Source organism: Macaca mulatta, chromosome 4 (genome assembly GCF_049350105.2).
Source record: "Macaca mulatta isolate MMU2019108-1 chromosome 4, T2T-MMU8v2.0, whole genome shotgun sequence".
Lineage (NCBI taxonomy): Eukaryota > Metazoa > Chordata > Mammalia > Primates > Cercopithecidae > Macaca > Macaca mulatta.
The window spans coordinates 164,613,384-164,637,054 of record NC_133409.1 but is presented as its reverse complement, the minus strand read 5'-3'; the positions used below and the strand labels follow the sequence as shown (position 1 = coordinate 164,637,054).

At 40.3% G+C, this 23,671-nt stretch overlaps 1 protein-coding gene across 2 annotated transcripts in view; it reads left to right on the top strand.

Moving 5' to 3' along the window:
* RNF144B (ring finger protein 144B) overlaps nucleotides 1-20,001 on the top strand; it is a 188,461-nt gene extending 168,460 nt beyond the window's left edge. The window contains exons 5-8 of one of the 2 annotated variants that reach the window (XM_015135636.3): nucleotides 8,268-8,472; nucleotides 10,720-10,864; nucleotides 14,469-14,558; nucleotides 16,097-20,001. In XM_015135636.3, coding sequence (XP_014991122.1) covers nucleotides 8,268-8,472; nucleotides 10,720-10,864; nucleotides 14,469-14,558; nucleotides 16,097-16,237 — 581 coding nt within the window. In that variant the 3' untranslated portion in view covers nucleotides 16,238-20,001. 2 annotated transcript variants of the gene reach the window in all.
* The last annotated feature ends 3,670 nt before the right edge of the window (nucleotides 20,002-23,671 follow it).

The window sequence follows — 23,671 nt, the reverse complement described above, 5'->3', positions numbered from 1 at the left end:
TGTTAGACGGTTTCTCTAGCGAGTAAAACCACACTTTCTTCTATGATAACCCTAGCTGGGTTCAGTGAAAACGAAAGGCTACTTCCACTCTGGGTTTTCCTGCTTTTGTAAAATTCAACTGCTTTATTACATGTGAGAATCTCATTTCCGTTTGCATTATTTGGATAAAATGTGGAAATCTTTCAGATCGAAACTCTCTGTAGATTGGTTGCTTATTCATGGTTCTAACCTATAGGTTTAAATGCAATGTTAAAAAATGTGCAACTGTCAGTAACTCTCAAAAGCTAGACTTAGAATTGGCTCAGTGTCATCCGGTTCTCACAAACGTGTTCATCGCAAAGGCTTTATCTCTGGCATTTTTTATCTTTAAAAATTATAAAGGTTTTAACATTTTTATTTCACAAAAATCAATAATACGTAGACAAGAGATAAATCTAGGAAATATACAAAAGTAAAGAGAGAATTAAAATCCCTTTGTCTAAAGAATCTACTTTCTTAGCATTTTTCAAGAATGTAATATATTAAGTATAGTCGCAATTGTAGTTGTACAATACTGTCTAGCAATTCTAAGTTAGTAGTTACCCAGTTGAAAGAGCAAAACATGTACTTTGAGCTCAGAGGTCCCTACCGTGAATCAAAAATAGAGAAAGACGGAAAAACAAATTGCATAAGTATTCTTTCTGCCTTCAGACAGAGTTACCAATTTCCCTTTTCTTATCCAAAAATGCCATTTATGAATTTCTGTAAATGATCTGTGTGTAGCTGTTTGACTGTAAGGGATAAGTCAGCTGTCGCTGTTCCAGTTTTGGTTTCTCCTCTTTTCGTGCTGGGCAAATTCTGCACTTGACTTTCCCAGACTTGTCTGTGCCGGGTGCAGGTTTTATATTAATATATTGGTATGTTTACTTCCAATTCATTACTTCCATGGTCTGTATTTAATGAGGTGTTGGTCAACAGTCTTTGGCGGGATGAGGGGAACAACTCTGATTGTAGTGCTTGCTGGGTTTTTTGTTGTTGTTGTTGTTTGTTGTTGTTGTTGTTGTTGTTTTAGACGGAGTCTTTCTCTGTTGCGCAGGCTGGAGTGTAGTGGCAATGTTTCAGCTCACTGCAATCTCTGCCTCCTGGATTCAAGCGATTCTCCTGCCTCAGCCTCCCGAGTGGCTGGGATTACAGGTGTGTGCCACCACGCCTGGCTAATTTTGTACTTTTTAGTAGAGAAGGTGTTTCACTATGTTGGCCAGCGTGGTCTCGAACACCTGACCTCAGGTGATCCACCCACCTTGGCCTCCAAAGGTGCTGGGATTACAGTTGTGAGCCACCCCACACCCGGCTGAGTTTCTACGGTGAAATATTAATACTTCCGCTATGGCTAATTTTAAGCTACCAAGGTAATGTCACTGAACTTGGAGTTGGAAAGAGAAGCAATTGGTTCTCATGAGCTGGGAAGATCCCACTTTGGGATGTGAATGCCAGTGCCCTTGTTCAGTGTTTTCTTTAAGGACAGAATTTTAATTCTAATGTCCGGAAAAACTCTGTTCTGTCTTCTACAGCTTCCAAATGCTGCCTGCAAAGTTGCTACCTCGGGGATGTTTTTTAAAAAGATCTGTTTATATGGTGCTTTATCTCTTTGTAATGTCATGTCATTGTAATTTGTCTCAGGATGTGTTTCCTGCTTTGTTTTATGATTAGGAAGGACTAGTTTTACTCCCTGTTTTTAGAGTTGATTAAAGGGAAAAATTCATTTGGATATTTGGATAAAAAAAATCATAAGAAACTTTCCGTATGTAACTATTAAATATTTCTTTCCTCTTCCCCTAAGAGATGCTCATCAATAGTTGTTGATACTTTCATTTTTGTTATCTCATGGGATGCACTGTCATTTATTTGCATTGCTTGGTTTCCCTTTTTTTTTTTTTTTGACATTGTATTTGTTTTAAACATCTATTTCCCTTTTCATACTGTGAAGCTTCTGAAGAAGAAAGCCTCTATTTTTCATCTTCATATGCCCAGGGTCTCTAACAATTACCTGAAACCAGTCCTTTGTTGAATAAACAATGAATAATTGACATGTATTTAATTTTCAGTCTTATAGTCACAAGAGGTCATACCTGGAGAAGTCATTTGGACTAATCCAAATTTAATTGAAGTTGAGGCTTAGTTATGATATGAGTTCCGTAAATAAGCAAGAAAGAAACCTAGGAGTAAGGCCTGGATACCATCCGTGGATGGGAGAAAGAAAGCAGTATTGACGATAAAGGAGAAAGGACCATGAGAAGAGAAGAGAGGGCAGGGCCTGACACATAGAAGACAGAGTGACGAGAAGAGTCCAGGGTCAGAGATGGATTTGGAAACATTCGCTGAATGTGACTATAGAGGGATGTCACTTGTACTTTTTAGACAGCAGTTTGTTAATGTGTTTAGAGCCAAAGTTCATTTCAGATACTTAAGGATTTGAGTGGATAGGAATGAGAACCAGTGAATGTGAATTGCTCATCCAAGACTAAGCTGAGATAGGAAGTAAAATAAAAGTTATATATTAAGAGTAGAATTCTAGAAGGGATAGTTATTTGCTTTAATGTTAAATTTTTTTCATTGTTGCCCTTATAAGTGACACTTCTTAAAGGAGGTTTAATGTTTAAGTGCTATACGGAAAGTTCCAAGTCTTACCAAATTGACGACTCTCCAGATTTGAGAACCCTAATTGAGGTGGGTGGAGATCTATGGTCTAATAGAAATCATAAAATACTTTCAACAATAGGATTGATATTGAATGATTTTAATATGCTGTGCACGTCTGTTGATGAGAGTACTAGAAGTGAATTGGAAAATTCTAATACAAGGCAATTCAAGATGGTATTATTGGTATATGCATTATAAGTCAATTGTTGGCATAGAAATACATCTATATGCTTTTGAAAAACCCAGAAATTACTGCTCTGAATCAATAGGTAGGCATCCCCTCACTGTGTCAGGTAAGTAGGAGCACACAAATATTTTAAGAAACAGCCTTGCCTACAGTCAGAGAGGCCATCTCCATGAAATGAATAGAGAGCAGCAATTAACAAGATGCTGATTCTATGCCCCTCCCCCAAATTAAGGCCTGTGCACAATAGAAGGTAGTTCCCTTAAGAATGGATAGGTTGGCCGGGCACAGTGACTGACGCCTGTAATCCCAGCACTTTGGGAGGTCGAGGCGGGCGGATCACGAGGTCAGGAGATTGAGACCATCCTGGCTAACACAGTGAAACCCCGTCTCTACTAAAAATATGAAAAATTAGCCGGGCGTGGTGGTGGGCACCTGTAATCCCAGCTACTTGGGAGGCTGAGGCAGGAGAATGGCGTGAACCTGGGAGGTGGAGCTTGTGGTGAGCTGAGATCGCGCCCCTGTACTCCAGCTTGGGCGACAGAGCGAGACTGTGTTTCAAAAAAAAAAAAGGATAGGTTATGACCTGGTGAAGAAGAAAGGGAATTTTTAGGGCAAAGTAAAAGCATGGGATGAGAATTGTATATACGGAGAAGAATGTGAAACAAAGGGGAAATTTGAATGTGTTTCAGTATTATAAAAAAGTAAATGATTTTCCAGGGACAGCTTAGTTCCAGAATTGCTTTATCTGTGCATATGCCGGATCAAAAGTAGCTTTTTAAAACCAATTTAAAAAAATTATGAAAGTGATACTTGAACTTTTTTTAAAAAAATTCAAATTTAGTGATGAAGTAAATCTGTCTCCTCCCCTAACCGCTGCCTTTACTCGAGAGTAACTTATTAATATTTTTAATATTCTTCTGCAAATGTTAAAGTATATTTCTATATACACATATTTTTATTTTATTTATTTTGAGACAGGGTTTCTCTCTGTCACCTAGGCTGGAGTGCAGTGGCATGATCTCAGCTCACTGTATCTTCCGCCTCCCGGGCTTAAGCAATCCTCCCACTTAGCTGGGATTATAGGTGTGCGCCACCATGCCTGGCAACTTTGTTGTTGTTGTTGTTGTTGTTGTTGTGGAGATGAGATTTCACCACTGTTGGCCAGGCTGGTCTTGAATTCCTGGGCTAATGTGGTACGCCAGCCTTGGCCCCTCAGAGTGCTGGGATTACAGGAGTGAGCTGCTGTGCCTGGCCTATATATACATGTTTTTATAAGCATGTTTCATTTATACTCTTTCTGTCTCCTTTTTTTACACTTTTTTTCTTTTTTTGAGATGGAGTCTTGCTCTGTCGCCCAGGCTGGAGTACAGTGGCACGATCTTGGTTCACTGCAACCTCTACCTCCTGGGTTCAAATGATTCTCCTGCCTCAGCCTCCCTAGTAGCTGGGATAACAGACACCCACCACCGCACCTGGCTAATTTTTGTATTTTTAGTAGAGACGGGGTTTCACCATGTTGGCCAGGCTGGTCTCTGAACTCCTGACGTCAGGTGATCCACCTGCCTCAGCCTCCCAAAGTGCTCAGACTACAGACATGAGCTACTGCACCCAGCCTGCTTTTTTTTTTTTTTTCTTACATTTAATATATCCTAGAGGTCTTTCCAAATTGTTATATTGATTTCCTTTTTTTTAAAAAAAAAAAAAAAAAGCTATGTGGCGTTCAACTGTATGAATGTATATTATTTGCTCACCTACATAGAAATCTTATAGACTTGGCATAGCATGTTAACTTTTTACAAAGGTGTATAATTTTTTTATTGTATACAATGTTTTCTACAGGATAATGTATGTGGATGCATTTTTAAATTTCTACTTACATACACATTTCCATGTGCCTCACATTTAGAATGATAAAATCATTGGTTTGAAAAAGACTTTAAAAGTCATCTTGGACATGATGCTTTAATCTCCTTGATAAAATATCTACCACATAGGAGGAATAGTCCTTGTTTGAACTGGGTACTTGCTTGCTATTACCAGAAATAGCCACATCAGCTAAGATGCTTTCAGATGCAAGGAACAGAATGCCTGCCTAAAAGTGGCTTAAACAGCAAGGGCATTTCAGTACCTCACTCATAAGAAGTCCAGAGGTAGGCTGTCATGGGTTTTGGTTAATTTATTAGGTTCATGCAAAAGTAATTGCTGTTTTTGCCATGTTTTTAATGTTTTTAATTAAAACAGCAATTATTTTGCACCAACCTAATAGCATCTCTGAATCACTTAGCTTTCCCTCAGAGTTGCAAGATTATTTTGGTGGTCCAAGAATCATAACCTCATACCGTTGTGTCCAAAGGCAGACAAACAGAATGGCCTTTCTTTCCTACATATCAAGGTGGAGATCCAGTCCCAGAAGCCCCTTGGTGGACCTGCCTTTCCCTCTCATTGGTTAGAATCATGTCACACGCCCAAGAGTTAGTTTCATGGAATTGTGGGAAAGAATATCTCCAGAATATCCAGATTTTATAGTGATAGGTCTTCTTCATAAGGAAGGTTCAGGGGGGTTGGGAGAGATGTAGAACACGTACTGTACAGAGTTGGCTAGAGTAGTCAATTTCCTTTTTGGATAGAGTCAAAATCTGTCTCTTAGTAACTCCACTATTGCTCTTAGTTAAGCTCTGTAACCCATTCCTAAGGAATAAGGACTTCTAATGAAGGAATTGTGTAGAAAACTGTAATGTTTTCCCCATTTTTCTTTTTCTACACTCCTTTGCATGGTCCTTTATGTGCTGTCATAATAGTGAAAAATACAGAAGGTCACTGTTTTCTGTTGGCCAAACTCTTTCCTTGCTTTCATTGGACTGTGCCATAGCTGCACTGCACCATAGCTGCACTGCTTACTTTCTTTTTAGTAATTCATCAAAACCTATCATTGCTCCTTTATTTATTGTCTGTGCTTCCATTTTGTCACCCCAGATACCTGAAATAATAAGCTGATAGAAACAAGTCAGAACTTGTACCAAGTAGTTTTAATTGATTAGAGCTACGAGAACAAGTTGCATCCTTGTATCTTTTTAAGGTGATCACTAGGGATGCTATACATTTTAACAGTAATATGTGTTTTAACTTTCCTTTCCGTTTTCCTTCTTTTTCATCAAACTTTTAAAAGACCTCTGATTTAGAAGGGATGCTAAGTAGATATTTGATATGGGAGTCTCACTCTCAGTTACATACTAACCTTCATTTCTTTGGGCTTAGTATTTGTGAAGCGGTTGTCATAGTTTGGAAGAAAATATTAAATGGTGTAGAAATAAAAGACCAAGACCTTAGATCCTATGTGTGCCACTGTTTCCTTGACTTCTTAAGGTTTTAGGGATCTTGGAGGGTCCATCTCTGTTGGGGTCTGAGCATCTGTGAATTACAGGATTTTCCTCCTTGTGATTGCATTTGTGTGAAAGGCTCATTGTTCTTTGACCCCCACCCTCCAGAATTCCTAGATAAGACCATATGTTTAAGGATACAATTTTTGAAGGAAAACTTATAACAACCCAAATGTCCATCAGTGACAGACTGGATTAAGAAAATGTGGCACATATACACCATGGAATACTATGCAGCCATAAAAAAGGATGAGTTTGTGTCCTTTGTAGGGACATGGATGCAGCTGGAAACCATCATTCTTAGCAAACTATCACAAGAACAGAAAACCAAACACCGCATGTTCTCACTCATAGGTGGGAACTGAACAATGAGATCACTTGGACTCGGGAAGGGGAACATCACACACCGGGGCCTATCATGGGGAGGGGGGAGGGGGGAGGGATTGCATTGGGAGTTATACCTGATGTAAATGACGAGTTGATGGGTGCAGCACACCAACATGGCACAAGTATACATATGTAACAAACCTGCACGTTATGCACATGTACCCTAGAACTTAAAGTATAATAATAATAATAATAAAAGATAGATCCAATTATTTCATTTCTAGGCAAGACATCAGTGGAGACAGTAGTTTACCAGAACATTTCAGACTTTCTCCCTGATATTGAATGTGTAAAATTATTGACTTTCGAAACTAAATTCCTACTTAATACCTTTATTTTCTTTTTGCACCATCCTTTGGATTTGTTTGCCTCATGTGTGTACATTTCTAGGAATCATGAAATCATGAGCCCTAGGAGGTTTAAAACTAGAATCTCGTCAGTTCAAAATTTGCAAAATACATGAGTCCAGAGAAAAAAGGGGTACTCTACCCCTCAAATAACATTTTTTTACATGGTATGTTCCCTTAAAGGTCACAGTATATGGAAAGAACGTGGGGTCTGCTACTGAGTAAAAAAGAGATACCAAGCAAGACTTTCAAATCCTTGAATAAATGGCTGTCTATTCTCCAGCTCTACCTTCTTTCCTGCATGTCATATGGAACTAGCCTATGTGTTATGACTGGCTATTATAATGGTCTGTGAAAGTCTCTACCTTTTGTTTCTAGAACACGTGGGTCTTTTACACATTGTTCCTAACTTGCGTATTGGTGGGGAAGCAGAATATCCAAACTGACAGGTAATCCGACTTCTTGGCTAAGCCACACGAAATACTGTTTGGTCCCTCAACTATTTGATTATTTTCTTCCTTGTTCTTTAATTTCCTGGGAATGTGGAAGAAATCTCACTACCTGTTTCTCAGTGCCTGAAAGGACAAAGTCTTTTTGGAAAAATGCCTTATTAAAAATTTGCTTTTTATGTTCAATTCTCTTCCAGGATAGTGCCCAAATAATTGTAGAAGGGATTTGGGATTTTTGCCTATTTTACATGCTCAAAAGTGGGAAATATTCTAAAAGTTTTGTGAATTTTGTTTATAGAGAACACTTTTTATCTGTTCATAAAGGCAATGGTGAACTATTCCATTAGTACCTACTTGGAGAAATGTGGCAGGGCTTAGCGACCTTGTAAATGATAGGTTTGGATCCATTATGAAGACTAAGAGTCTTATACTTCTATAAACGTCAGTTTAAAAAAGAGAGTAAATGGGGCAAGTGCGGTGGCTCATGCCTGTAATCTCAGCACTTTGGGAGGCCAAGGTAGGCATATCACTTGAGGTCAGGAATTCGAGATCAGCCTGGCCAACATGATGAAACCCGTCTTTACTAAAAATACAAAAATTAGCCAAGCATGGTGGTGTGCACCTGTAGTCCCAGCTATTTGGGAGGCTGAGGCAGGAGAATCGGTTGAACCCGGGCGGGGGAGGTTGCAGTGAGCTGAAATCGTGCCACTGCACTCCAGCCTGGGCAACACAGTGAGACTGTGGTTCCAAATACATTATATAAATAAAAGGGCAAATGAAGGTGAGAAAGACTCAAACGTGAATCGGGCAGACCATCACATTTTCTTTCTTTACACTTTAGAAGTTCATCTGGACCCCTACCGAACATGGTGTCCTGTTGCAGACTGTCAGACAGTGTGCCCTGTTGCATCGAGTGACCCAGGACAGCCTGTGCTGGTGGAATGCCCTTCTTGCCACCTGAAATTCTGCTCGTGTTGCAAGGATGCTTGGCATGCAGAGGTCTCCTGTAGAGACAATCAGCCTGTTGTCCTGCCAACAGAGCACAGGTAAGAAAGGAAACTTTGTCTTTGGGATTATTCACTAGTTTTCTTAGAAACTCAACATACGTTACATGTAGAAGGAATTACGTTGTGATGGCGTTTAGAGATTGGTTGTTTTCTTGCAGAACTTCCCGTAGAAGTGTCTCAGAATTGGTAAGTTGCCAATACAAAAGCATTTCTAGTTGTTCGCCCCAGAGGAATCTTCCAGATATTGCTGGAATTAAAGTTTGTATGAGTTTTGCTTTCTCTTTAGGTAGCAAGGCACTGTGGTCTACTGGTTCTCAGTAGGAAATTGTGACTTGTCCCAGCCATTTGCTCAGATGCCGTATCTGCCTGTATTGGGATATATTATTCTTGTTGCTTGCAAAATGAGACAGAAATTTTCTTAGCTGACTAAATTGCCAGCTCATGATGTGTGACAGTCATATTAGAAAGAATGCAGGAATAGAAACAATGGTCCTAAATTATTTCAGCACATAGAAAGGAGGGTTCTCTCGTGATACTTTATGCTCTGTAAAGGTTGAGATTTTGTTGTGATAGGAAGCAATTAAATCTGTACCTTTTTAGTACAGTGGGGTTTTTGTTTTGTTTTGTTTTGTTTTTGAGACAGAGTCTTGCTCTGTTGCCTAGGCTGGAGGGCAGTGGCATGATCTTGGCTCACTGCAACCACCGCCTCCTGAGTCCAAGCGATTCTCCTGCCTCATCCTCCCGATTAGCTGGGGTTACAGGCACTTGCCACCATGCCTGGCTAATTTTTGTATTTTTAGTAGAGATGGGGTTTCACCATATTGGCCAGGCTGGTCTTGAAATGCTGACCTCAAGTGATCCACCCACCTACGCCTCCCAAAGTGCTGGGATTACAGACATAAGCCACTGCACTTGGACGATACAGAGGGTTTTTATGGCAGCAGCAGTGCCCAGAGTGAGAGACCTCTGTATTTCATTCCTGCTTTGCTTGAGGCTATAGTTGTTCTGCATCAGCAAGAACAAAATACCAGTGTTGTAACCCCACTGGCTTAATCACACAGTGCACCCAGAATGTGTAGAACCAGGCTTCAGGAATAGTAATGCTACCTGGCTACGATGCTGTGCTTGAATGTCAGAACACACAAATGGAGAGGAATAAAAGAGCTAATACACATGGCACGCATGTGCCCTCTCAGCCAGATTTAAACCAGTGTTGCCTACATTTTCGTGGCCGTAGCAGGAAGCTCCGCGGGTATCACAGGGCAATGTAAAGAACTCAGAGGATAGGAGGGTTTGCATTCTGACATTGTCACTTAGCATCTGTGTGTCTCATAGAAGTCACTCAGCCTCTGTGAGTCTGTTTCCTTATCTGAAAATAAGGGAATTAAGATACAAGTTGAGTGTCCCCTATCCAAAATACTTGGGGTAAGAAGTGTTTCAGATCTCAGTTTTTTCAGATTTTGAAATACTTTCATTATAGGTTTATTGGTTGAGCATCCTTACTCTGAATATCAGAAGTCAGAAAGGCTCCAATGAGCATTTCCTTTCCTTTGTCATGTCGGCACTCAAAAAGTTTCAAATTTTGGAGCATTTTGGATTTCAAATTTTGGACTAGGGATGCTCAACCTGTAATAACTGTCTTATAACAATATGAGGTTATTGTTCATATGAAATCTGATAATAGATTTGACAACACTCTGTGAATTGGCTATGTCTGTGTGCTGGGTGGTAGTTTTGATGGGCAGTAGCTAAAGTGTTACCTGGTGCTATCGCTCACCTATCCGTCTCTCCCACTCCAATTCCTATTGCTTATTTTCTGTGCCCCTTGGGGCTGTGAGCCTGTATTGGTCTATTCGTCTGTTTGGAGAAGGTCTTTTGAAAGTATTGGACATTATTTTAAAGTGTCGGTATTTGAGACCCCCTTCTCCATTTGTCTAATGAACAGACCATTAGATTATATACACCCAGTTTGACCCTAACCTAGTTTCTCTGCTGTGTAGCCAACTCCTTGCTGTTCTTATTTAGGCAATGCATGCTTAGGGAATGAAATATTAATTTGACAAAATAGTGAGTTAAATCAGTGGTGGAAACTGTAATTATATAATTCACAGAAAGCCAAAATAAATATTCTTTCTTGTATGAGTTGTCTGTACATCTAATGATGTTTTTGCCCACACCCTGTCTTTTGGAAGTGAATTAAGCATGGATAACTATGAGTTCATTATCTAACCATCAGGAGCCCTGGGAATTCAACTGATGACCATTTCTCATCCATTTTGTTTCTAGAGCCCTCTTTGGGACAGATGCAGAAGCCCCCATTAAGCAATGCCCAGTTTGCCGGGTTTATATCGAACGCAATGAAGGCTGCGCTCAGATGATGTGCAAAAACTGCAAGCATACATTTTGCTGGTACTGCCTCCAGAACTTGGATGTAAGTGCCACCTAGGTTTGTTGTATGGTTTTTTGTATACTGTATCTGCACCACAGCCGATATCCTACAGATATTCCTTTAAAATATTGAGATGATTTTTGTCCTGCAAAAGGAATTTATTTTTCTTAATGAGACTTCCTAAGTCTGCTACTTTAGATATCTAAAAACATCTTTTTGATGACCTTACATATGCCACCTTGGTGTTAAAGGCAAGCTTTTGTTTTAGGGGCATTTCTTGCTATTTGGACATTGTCTCTATTATGTAAAGGACTATTAATGTCTTCATTTTATATTGCTGTTGTAACTAATTAGCACATACTTAGTGGCTTAAAATACCACACACAAAAAAAATTATCCCACAGTTTTTCACTTTGGAAGTCTGATACAGGTCTTGCTGGATTAAAATCAAGGTGTCAGCTGGGCTGCATTTCTTTCTGGAGGCTCTAAGGGAGAATCTGTTTTCTTGCCTTAGAGGCTGTCTGCTTTCCTTAGCTTGTGGCCTCTTCCTCCATCTTCAAAGCCAGCAACATCAGATCTCTCACTCCCTTCTTTCTTAGTCATTGCTCCCTCTGACCACAGCTGGGAAAGGTTCTCTGCCTAAAGGACCAATGTGATGAGATTGGGCCCATCAGGATAATGTAGGATAATCTCCTTTATCTCAGGGTTCTTAATTTAATCATACTTGCAGAATCCCTCTTGTCATATAGGGTAACACATTCACAGATTCTGGGGATTAGGCCATGATATCTTTGGGAGGTAGTTATTCTGCCTACCACTATTAGGTTTTTTTCTTCTTTTTGAATTTAAAGGAAAATGGTTCAAATCAATGGTGTCTCTTAACTCTCTTCTCTCCCTCATGCTCTCTCTCTCTCTCTCTCTCTCTTCTCTCCCTCATGCACGTGCTCTCTCTCTGTCTCTCTCTCTTCTTTTGTTCATGGGCATGCAGCATTATCACTACTGTTTTGACAGTGTTCCCTTCCCAGATCAAGGGGCGTGGCTTAATTTTTTCTCACCATTCATGAATCAAGTCTTCTCACATTCAGGTGCAGTTTTATTCAGCCCTGTGCCAAGGCTAATGGTAACTTCAGAGTTAAAAATGCAGTGTGAAGGGTTAGTGAGTTGGTCTTACTTCACTTCTGGTCTTTTAAAGTTTGGGGTAGCATAAGTTGTTTGTAGATAACACTCTGTTTTGGCAATTTGGACCTCTGAAATATGTCCATATCAGTGTAAGCCCTCAGTTACCATTGAGTTGCTATTCTTTTCTCACTCTTTGTTTTGATTGCTTGATTTGCTTTAATCCAACAATTGATTTGTGTAGTGCTTTAGTTCAGACAAGCTTAGTGAGTAGTGAGTGTGCAGTTAGCATGTAATGTCTGCTGGCCACCACCTGCTTGATTTTTAACTGAAAACTTGATATGTTGTGTAAGATGACATGTATGAATAATAATAATAACCTCCATCTTAGTGATTTAAGAAGAGGTATGAACTGGGGGGAAGAAAATGGACATTTTAGACTCTAGAAGTTCAGCAGCTCAGGTTGGAAGATATATTTTCCATTTAGAAATTGATTTGTCATAGGCCCTTGAGTTACAATTTTGTTTGATATTTAAGACCTAGCACGCACCTAAATGAGTGATATTCTGGATGAGGATTTTATTGACTGTACATTACACATGCATTACAAGTGAAAAACAGTTTTTTTTGTGTGTTTTCCTTCAGGTTTCAACAGATTATTAATTGGGTTCATATCCACAAGGAGGCCGAGCCCATGAGGTTCTCTTTAGGAGGCCAGAGTATAAGGGAACAATTATGTGCACCAGATCTCCATCCTTTGGCTGAAATGTGTTTGGGGGATGGTGTTACAAAGAACATGCTGTTCTGTCTCTTGTGCTGTTCTGGTTCTGGAGATAAAATGGTGCAGATGTTAAATGGCTGAATACACATACTTCAAATGTTGAAGCATCTTTTTTCTGGTGACTGTTTTCTAAGATCTCATTTTCAGTTTTAGCCAGGGGCATTGGATTGTTGGTAATTATGTTTTTCTCTACGCAAGTGGAGTTCTACATCAGATGATGTTGTGGATCTCTGTTTATAGAAAAGTGGGAGAGCCTGGGACCAGGACAGGGGTGACTGTCTAAAATCCAGGCCTGAGACCGACACGAAACAGGAATTTTGAGTGTTGTTGGAGTTGAGCTTGTTCCTGCCTTGATTCTCACCCCTGTAGTTTCAGAGGATGAGTTATGCTTAATTGTCTGCTTTAGAATTCTATTCCTGTCCATAGCCTTAGAGACTTGAGCTGTTCAGTTATCTCTTTCCTCTCCTGTGGTTTCAATTTCCACTCTACACTCTCTCAGCATATCCATGCATTCGACTGTGTCACATTTAAACGTTAACACAAGTAAACGTTTTTCTTAAAGCCTGCATCTTTTCCTTACTACCCCTCTATTTATCTTTCCTTTAGAAGCCAAGCTTCAAAAAAAGCCTAATCACCTCTTGCTACTGACATTACTTACCTTCCAAACACTGCAATGTGCGCGGATGGCCATGTAGTCATACCCCGACTGTACCCCTTTCCCAGATTTTGAATGATTTCTTACTGGCAGAATCCAATAATACTTGTTCTTAGTGTACCTAGATTCTCTGCTGCATTTAACATCTTGACCACATCCATTTCAGTGATACTACCTCTGTTGGTTTCTCTTCTACCTTTCTGGTCATATCCCAGTTCCCTTTCTAGCCTCTTCTTTGACCCAGTCTTAAATGCCTGCGTTCAGCAGCCTCTTTGCTTCTCAGTTTAGCCCTCTTCCTAGTTAATCTCAGTCTGTTCTATGGTTTCTTCTGTCCCACGTACACTGATGCCCAATTGAGACCCCTTTCTCCATTTGTCTAATGAACAGACTATTAGATAGATTATCTACACCTAATTTGGACCCTGAGCTAATTTCTCTGCTGAGGTTCAAGTTTTGTTTTTGTTTTTGTTTTTGTTTTTTCAGTGTAGTTCTATATGATGAACTTTTTGAACAGCCCTGCTTGGATGTCTCAACCATCTCTCAAGTTCAACATGTCCAAACTTACCTTCCCAACAAACTCCATCTCTGTGTTGTCACTTCTCTCAATAAAGCCACTGCCTTCTTTCAACCCAACCACTTTCCCTTCTCTGTGATTGCTTCTCCTTGTTTCTCTCTAGTTACTTTCTTAATATCTTAGGACTGTAACTTCCTCTTCTCCATCCGTCCTCAGTCACTGGTGTGTTCTCTCTCCTGGTTTGCCACGCCAGCCTTTCAGCTACCTTGTTCCTGGTCTTCCCATTCCACTGGACCTCTGCCAGAGCCGCCTTGCTAAGATAAATAGTCAGGTCATTACTACTCTTTTTTCTTTTTTTTCTTTCTTAAAATTAATTGAGATTCTTATTGATTATGATCTGTTTTCACTTGGTGATTTACATAACTACCAAGATAAAGATTATGGGCTTGGAATTCTAGAGGGAGTCACTGATATCACCAGAGAAAAACTTTGCCTTCCATTTGGTGGATCTGATGTGGTTTGTATTCATTTCTCAATTTAAAACTGCATATTTACTGAAACCAATCTTTTTATTTTTCAGAATGACATTTTCCTCAGACATTATGACAAAGGGCCATGCAGGAATAAACTTGGCCACTCAAGAGCGTCAGTGATGTGGAACCGAACACAGGTACCCTGACCTTACAGGGAGCGTGACATAAACCAAAACCGTGATGGCTTAAAGAGCCCCCCTCTTCCTCTTCCCTGCACTGTTCCCTCCTGGGAGGTCCCATCTCAGCCTGGGAGCTTCTGGAGAGTGCCAGGGCAGGACTAGGGAAAAGTAATGGGGTAACTACCTAAAGTTAATTCATGAGCACAGTCTCCTTAAGGACAAGTGGAGGAGCAGGGGCACCAGAGCTGCCAGGCAATCAACAGTGACATGCAGAATGCAGGCAGATATTCTTTCCTCTTGAGAAACAGTGGAATGACTTTCCTAAAGCCCTTTAAGGCATATTACCTTTCAAAGGTAGTGTATTAGTCTGTTCTCACACTACTAATAAAGACATACCTGAGACTAAGCTAGTTATTAAGGAAAGGGGTTTAATGGACTCACAATTCCACATGGCTGGGGAGGCCTCACAGTCATGGCAGAAGGCAGAGGAGGAGCAAAGTCACATCGTAAATGGCGGCAGGTGAGAGAGCTTGTGCAGGGGAACTCCCATTTATAAAACCATCACGTCTCATGAAACTTATTCACTACCACAAGAACAGTATGGGGGAAACCACCCCCATGATTCAATTACCTCCACCTGGCCCTGCCCTTGACACATGGGGATTATTGCAATTCAAGATGAGATTTGGGTGGGGACACAGCCAAACCATATCAGGCAGTGCTCTGAAACCCTGTGAGCCCTTCCTGGGGCTTAGATCCCTCTGTACATGCCATTGTGTGTTTATGTGGCAGGTTCAAAAGGAGTCATGGTTTATTTTTAATAGTGTTTTATATTTATTAAAGGTCGTGTTCCTTTGGATGGAGTCAGTGCTAATATCCTAGTAATCATTAACATCCCCATGAGCTAGTTGAGGAAATTCAGGTAGAGAGAGCACCAACACTGATAATTCATGACTATCCTGAGCTTGCGACAGCTTGAGTTGGCATTTGGATGGTTTCCATCCTTGATGTGGTCCTTTGTATCTCTCTGGCTTCTCTCCAATTCAGATCAATCCTGGGCACTAGCTGAAAGATCCCAGAAATGTAACTGTTCTATGTGCCTGAGATGATGTCTTGTTCAGGCTGCTATAACAAATGACCATAGACTGGGAGGCTTAAAGAACAGAAATTTACTTCTCATAGTTCTGGAGGCTGAGAAGTCTGAGGTTCAGGTGACAGCATGGTCATGTCCTAGCAAGGGCTCTCTTCCTGGTTTGAAGATGGCCATTTTTTTTTTGCTGTGTCTTCACATGGCATAGAGCCTAGAGAAAGGAAGCAAGCTCTCTGGCATGTGTTCTCGTAAGAGCACCAATCCCATCATGAGGGCCCTGCCTTCATAAACCAACTAGCTTATAAAGGCCTCGTCTCCAAATACCATCACATCGGGAATTTAAGGTTTCAACATATGAGCTTCAGGGGGACACAAACATTTGGCCCACAGCAGATAGTATAGTTGGAATAAGTATACATATTGAAAGACTTAATTGCTGAAATATGCTTTTCTTTGAAATTTCCAGGTGGTGGGGATTCTCGTAGGCTTGGGCATCATTGCCTTGGTTACTTCACCCTTGTTACTCCTGGCCTCCCCATGTATAATCTGTTGTGTCTGCAAGTCCTGTCGGGGCAAGAAGAAAAAGCATGACCCGTCCACAACCTAAAGATCTCCGTGTTCGTTTGCCCCAGATGTGTGAGTTACGTGAGATGGCACAGTGATGAAGCCCCATTTAGTGACCTTGCCTCCTTCTCCTTGCCAACTTTGAAAGTGCCTCTGTGCCCAGACTTCGAACTTGCCTGCCCGCCTTCAGCATCAGGAAAGGCCAAGTCCTGGGTGTGAGCGTTCCTGTGTAACAAGAACTGGGCTCAACAGTCCAGCTGTGTCTATGGAGCATGTCAGGAGCTTTGGGGTTGCTTGAGATGAATGCACATACCATTTTATCTTCCAAAGGATCTCACTGGACTGTTCAACTTCCAGCCAAATTCACGGAGCTTGAGGGAACATTTGATATAACAAGTGTGTTGTCATGGTTGGCAACATACAAGATAACCAAGAAGCCAGAGCCTGTTCTGTGTTGATTTGACTACCACGAGAAACACAGGGGAAACCTGATGAGGAGAAGGATAAGACTGTGTGACGAGAAATCCTCATAGGAGCTGTAAAGCGGGCTGCTGATCTCAGCAGTTGATATGGTGGTTGTGCCTCTGCTGGCTACTGGGTGTGCTGTCCCCAGTGTTCCCGCTGTGATTTGGCAGAAACACAATAGGGTTCTCTTTGTGTGATCTCAGCTTCAAGCAGGAGAAACTGCTGTGCAGGGGGAGTTGCCCCTTCCCAGTAAAAGAGTTGCAGCCTGTTAAACAATATGTTCTAATTTAGTGTCTCTCCCTTGGCAAATGTAAGTTTTCTAAGTTGGCCAATTTGTCCCTTACAGCCGGTAGCTGTGATCTACAAAATTGTTTCATATGAAATACGGGTAGAGTGGTAGAGTTTCAAAACTTCCGTCATAGATAACTGGGACCTTTCTCAGGATCTGTGTTCACATACCCAGGAGATTTGGAATCGGGCCTAAGAGTACACATGGAGAGTAAATATTAAAGTGTATATTATGTACATCTAGAATCCATGTGACTTGCAGCCTGCCTGTAATTTCTATCCATTGAGCATGCATGGATACACCCAATAGTACACACAAAATAAATGTTTACTTAAGAGCCATTCTATCCTTCTGTGACTGAAATGGTTTATTGTAAATCTGCCTAAAGATTTTTTGCATATTATATATGTGAATTTTGGTTGTAAGTTCATAACTTACCCAAGGGTATAGACTCATAACTCTTTTAAAACAGTACTTAGTACAATATCCTGCCATCTCTGTTTGTAAAAACACTAATTGATAACCGAGTCATTTACATATTTTCAAACACAGAGCAGCTCTTTTCTCAGCATAATTTATTATTGCTGTTTCAGCATCTGTTAGGACAGTCTGAATACTTTGTTACAAGGCACTGATAAAACAGCAACAAAAACATGTAAGAAATAAAACAGAAATGCTTTATATACTTTAGTTTAAATTTATATATCACCTCATTGTGACTTATTTTTTCCATTATACCCTTAGTCAGATTTGAATAACGAGGTTTTGAAAGGATAAAACCTTTTCTCCAATGACAGGATTATATAATTGCTATTGACAGTGTAGCCTGGTGCTTCATGAGACCTATGCTAAATGTTACTGTAGAGTTCTTGAAGCCAGGTACCATATCAGGAACTATTCAGGATCTATATTTTCTGAGGTAACTGGGTAATAGAATATCAAATTGCTGCTATCTTGGACCTATTATTAAAGGATGATGCTTTGCCTATGTAATAGGATATATCCTAAGTGGGGATGTGTATATTTAAGGAACTTTAATTCACGTGTATATATTGATATCTGATGTATGTGTAGTACATCAATTGGTCATGTACATTTTAATTTACACATTGTATAGAACATAGATGAGAACTCTGGGAAAACCTGGGAATGGCAACCAACCAAAATCCTTTTTAATCATCTATTAGAAATTTCTTAATATTGTGTCTTTTTCTTTTGAAACTCTAAATATTTCAGAGAAAAAAACACTGTCTTCTATCAGTGTAGTTCATGTTAGTATAATTATAGATTTACATATATTTGAACAGTTCTTTGCTTTGTTTTACACATAGCCTACTGCCTCATTATAGGTAAAAGGCATTTATAACTGCTCAGGGGAACTCAACTGAAACTGAATTTTTGTAACAAGAATGTTAATAGTGGCGATGTCCTCTGTCAGTAAACTCTTTAAGCTTGGTGCCACAAAGAGTCTTTTAAATGGGGGCTGATTTCAAGTAACATAAAATACTGTTTTACCAGAGGAAGAGGTCCCAAATTTGGAGTTAAGATGGAAGAAAATATATATGCTATTTCCTTGGAAAATTGAAGGAATTTGCCGCCTTACAGAGATCGTATCACCGAATTAGCTGCTTATTTTTTTTGGCCAGGGCTACGGAGTGGGGGTTGTTTGTCAAACTGATTTTCAATAACTGGATTTAATTTTTTTTAACGTTGAAAAGTGCCTGAAAAATGGTAAATTCTTAAATGTGTGAGATTGTCAGAATCAACAAAACTAGGTTGGTTAAACATATCTGGTGCATCAAAGGGCATGATGCAAACCAATCTAGAGACTGTTTATAGAGAAGACAGCTGGCAACTTTTTGTTTTTTTGGACAGGGTCTCCCTTTGTCACCCAGGCTGGAGTGTAGTGGCATGATCATGGTTCACAGAACCCCTACCTCCTGGGCTCAAGCATTCCTCCCACCTTAGCCTCCTGAGCAGCTGGGACTACAGGCACACACCACCACACCTGGCTAAGTTTTGTATTTTTTGTAGAGATGGAGTTTCTCTGTGTTGCCCAGGCTTGTCTCAAACTCCTGGGCTTAAGCGATCCACCCACCTTGGCCTCCCAAAGTGTTGGGATTACAGGTGTGTGTCACTGTGCCTGACAGCTGACAATTTTAACTGGCAACTTTGATAACAGAGGCTGCTATTCTTGTTTTAGATAATTGGCCAGTGACAGAGTTTACTCTTGCCTCCTTTCTCAGTCTGCCAGCTTTGTCCTTTCTGAATGATTCTCTTTCTGTATTAGGGATATTTGGATTCTCTGCTATGGCAGGAATCTTTTTGTGTTTGGAGTGTAGTCCATTTGCAATAGATATAAAAAATCCATCCCCAAATTGTAACCTGGATGTAATAGTCCAGCATCCAGAAATCCTATGGAATGTATTAGCACAACATCTTACCATTGTCCCATCTAGGAAATATTTTCTTGTTATGAAGTAGGGAAGTGAGGAGGAAAGCCATGCAGAAGCAAATGTTAGAATTTTAGGCATCCTATTTGTTCATGCTGTGGATATTTGCTTTGGACTTGGAGTCTGTACTTTGAAAGAGGCCTTTGAAAAACAAATAATTCAGTGTGAATTTTCTAGTAGCGTGCTTCATGAAAATATTACTTATCCAGGTTTGCAAATGTACATGTTCATTTGAATGTAAATCACCGTTTCTTGGAACCCCACGTTTTTTCTTAAAAATTATTCTGAATCTAAGTATGTATTACTTTAGCCTTCCCTACACAGTACTTATAAAAGACTTTTCTTTCTGTTCATGGATGGATGCCTTTATGTGATATAGAGTCATGTGTGTATGTGTAGCTTTAAGGGCAATTTCAGAAATGCATTAGATGAATGACATTTTATAAAGCGGTCACAATTGATATATACAGGCTATTATGTCTCATGTCATGATCTGGGAAGTTTTATGTATTTTTAAAAATTGCTATTGTGTTATATTTTTCCAATTTTTGGAGAAGAAAATAGGCTCTCTAGCCACAATAAATGTGAGCAGGAAATCAATTGTGTTAACCTTTGTTGCGCTGCACAATTCTAAGCATGTTCAATTTTATCCTCTAAGAACCAACCAAGTCACTGTTAAATCCTAGGTTCTGAATTTACAAAATGTACCAGAATTTGCAATACCATCTATGGAAATAACTCTTGCTACTTTACTTCTTAAAAGAAATGGGGCCAGGTGGGTGTGGTAGCTCACGCCTGTAATCCCAGCACTTTGGGAGGCCAAAGTGGGCAGATCACCTGAGGTCAGGAGTTCGAGACCTGCCTGGCCAACATGGTAAAACCCCATTGCTACTAAAAACACACAAAAATTAGAACCCTGTCTCTACTAAAAATACAAAAAAATTAGCTGGGCGTGGTGGCGCATGCCTGTAATCCCAGCTACTTGGGAGGCTGAGGCAGGAGAACTGCTTGAACCTGGGAGGTGGAGGTTGCGGTGAGCCAAGATTGTGCCATTGCACTCCAGCCTGGGCAGCAAGAGCGAAACTCCATCTCAAAAAAAACAAAAAAAACAAAGAAAAAGGTGGGGCGGAGGTAAATGTAATGTCTTTGTTACACACTTTCTTCTTTGTAGGTGTGGTAGTTCACACTGCCCGTGCACAGGAACTGATCATTATCCAGAGAAATAACGAATAATACAGATCTTTGATCATTCTAATAAAAAATGCTGCCAAGTGTCAAAGCCGTTTGTTCTGTAAAATGGAGTTTGGACTAAATGCTAAGGTCAGTTCTAACCTTCCAAAAGGGTAGAGGAATGTGTTTCCTTGTTACGATTTTTTAACAAAGGATTTAGAGTGTTAAGGTCATTTCCATTTGAATTAGTATTCAAGGCAGGCCTTAAGTTGGGTGCCAAAGATTACTTAACAACTAGAGCTTGTGTTTCTACAAAACCGAAAGCTCACTCTCCTGTACTGGTGTAGAAGCCTTTTTATTGAAGGCGAGATGCTTCTAAAATGGTACCTGCATACAAAGGTTTACAATTGACGTACAATTCAAATTTCATTTTCTAATCATTCAGTTTTGAGGAAATCAATAAGATCATTTAAAAACACTTTTGGGTTGTGGTTTCTTAATTTTCTTAATCATCTCCTAGAATGTCAACATTATTTCATTTTGAAAGTGTGCTTATTGTTTGCTAAACTTGAATTTGCATTCCCAAAGAAATATTGAATGAACCATTTTATATAGCAGTGATTTTAATCAGTGCCCTAACCAGGAAACTCATTGCAATGTAAATTATGAATCTGGTGATTTGGAGGAGAATAATAATTAGGTTTTTCTGTAATTCAATTATTTTCATTTGTTAGATAATAAATCTAGTTTTCTTTAGACCCTAAAGATAATGCCCAACTCTATGAGAAAAAGGAAACAAATCTGCTTAAATGTGTTCATAGCAATTATAATGTTTTATTTGTATATTTTTATGTAAACTAAAGAACTTTTGAGAACAATCCTTTGAGATAAATGGAGCAGATTAGATCCATTTTATGGAGAAAGCAATGTTTTGTATTCATGTCTTGCTAAGAGTCATAATGATGAGTGACAGCCGGGAAAAGAATGCACTAGGACTTGAAAGTTCTATAATGCTCTTTCATTAGTAATTTTGAGTCTTTCACTCCCAAATCTGTGAGTCCCAAGAGAACGTAGTACCCTCTCATTTATCTGTATCAGTGGAGATGTACGTAAGAACATATTATTTCAAATCATCACTTAGAGGCTGTGTTTTGGTGGGTACCCCTGAGATCCCCTCACCTCACTCCTTTAGGTTTGGCTAGAGAAGGACAGGAGGTGGAAGGTAATTAGAAAGATAACACAGTGGTCTGCATCTGACTTGCTAATATTGGAAGCAGAATTATAGCTGAATCTATATACTCACCCCAAATGCCCCAGTGCTTGCCTCTCCTCTACAAAGTACATTCTCAGAAGTTCCAATCAAGACTCAAAGGGACTGTTAACTCAGATCTAACTCCTTTCTTCTTAACATTACTAATTTGTACTCAAATGTATATTTGTAGCCTACCATTAAATAAATCAATTGGCAGTTTCAGAAGCTAGAAAGGGGACTCCAAATAATGAACTTAATTTCTCATCCATAAAGAAGTCCTTTCAATCCCATTTTCTGCCTTTATGATTTGCGATTTTTGTCAGTGCTGTATTTGCCCTCAGTTTTGCTTTTAAGATGTTAAATATGGAATTCAGGCTTTGGAGGAGAAGGAAATTAAGTCGAATGTTGGTCGTTTTATCTTATAGTTCCTTAAGGACCTGACATGATTCAAGAAGATCTGTTTTCTTTTGTGGGGAGTGGAGGGATGGTTAACATCAATAGCACTGAACACATTCAGATAAAATGAACGTGAAGGTATTTTTGAGACAAGTTGTGGGACTTCTGATTATTGATCAGCTTTGACCTGCGTTTTGAAGACAAGCAAGTTCAGAGATCCACGTACCACCCTGCGTGGTGTGTCCTGAATTCCAGCCTGGCCCTGGGACTTTGGCACCACCAGGGCATGTGAACAGGGTGCTGGGAGAGGGCTGGCAAACCTGGTGCCACCCTGGCCACAGAACAAGTGCGCAGCGTCCTCTGTCCTCCCGGCCCTCTGCCAATCCAGGTGGTGTGCGGTTGGAGGCAGACACCCAGCTGGCAATAAGATGGCTTCAGCTCTAGGCCTGGCTGTGTTCTTGACTGGTGGTATGGTCTGGGGCCAGCCCTTTATTGTATAGTGTCATTTCATCCCTATCTCAGGTCAGGCTTAGGTGGATCCAATAAAATCCCGAATGTCAAAGTGCTTCTAAGTGTTGGTTGTTAGGGGGGTGTGAGGAGAGCGAGCCACTGACATAGGTGTGCTTGCAGCCGTAAGTGTAGTTGATCCGTTTTTTGTTTGTTTGTTTGTTTTGAGACGGTCTCTCTCTGTCGCCCAGGCTGGAGTGCAGTGGTGCTATCTCTGCTCACTGCAAACTCCGCCTCCTGGGTTCAAGCAATTCTTCTGCCTCAGCCTCCCGAGTAGCTGGGACTACAGGCGTGCGCCACCACACCCAGCTAATTTTTGTATTTTTAGTAGAGACAGGGCTTCACCATGTTGGCCAGGCTGGTCTTGAACTGCTGGCCCCAAGTGATTCATCTGCCTCGGCCTCCCAAAGTGCTGACATTACAGGCATGAGCCACTGCGCCCTGCCGAGGCAATCAGTTTTTAGCCAGTCATTGTTCCGAGAGGAGAAGAGGGGACACAGTTGGGGCAGGAGGAGGGTAGTCCTGAAATACATTTCAAGCTTGTCTGTATTGAGAGAGACATGATCCCCTCAGTAAATGTATTTTCTTTTTAGGTTTTTAAAAAAAATCCTATGTCATTGTTTAACAAGTATTTCACAAAATAGTGATCTAAGTTTATGCTTCATTAAAATGAGGGGAATATGTGAAGAGAAATGCAGAATTTATATCAACACATTGATTTTGGGGGGAAGGTTTATGGTAAAAACTTAGTATTTACATAATGCCTTATAGTATGCTAAGTGTTTCCTTTTGCTCTTCATACTACTCTAGAAAGTAGATACTACTATTCACACCCCACACCCCCAATATACAGATGGGAGATGAGACTCAGGGGTTAGAAGACATGGTGCGGGTCGTACAGCAGGTGAGTGGCAAAGCTAGAACTTGAACCCACATCTTGCATGA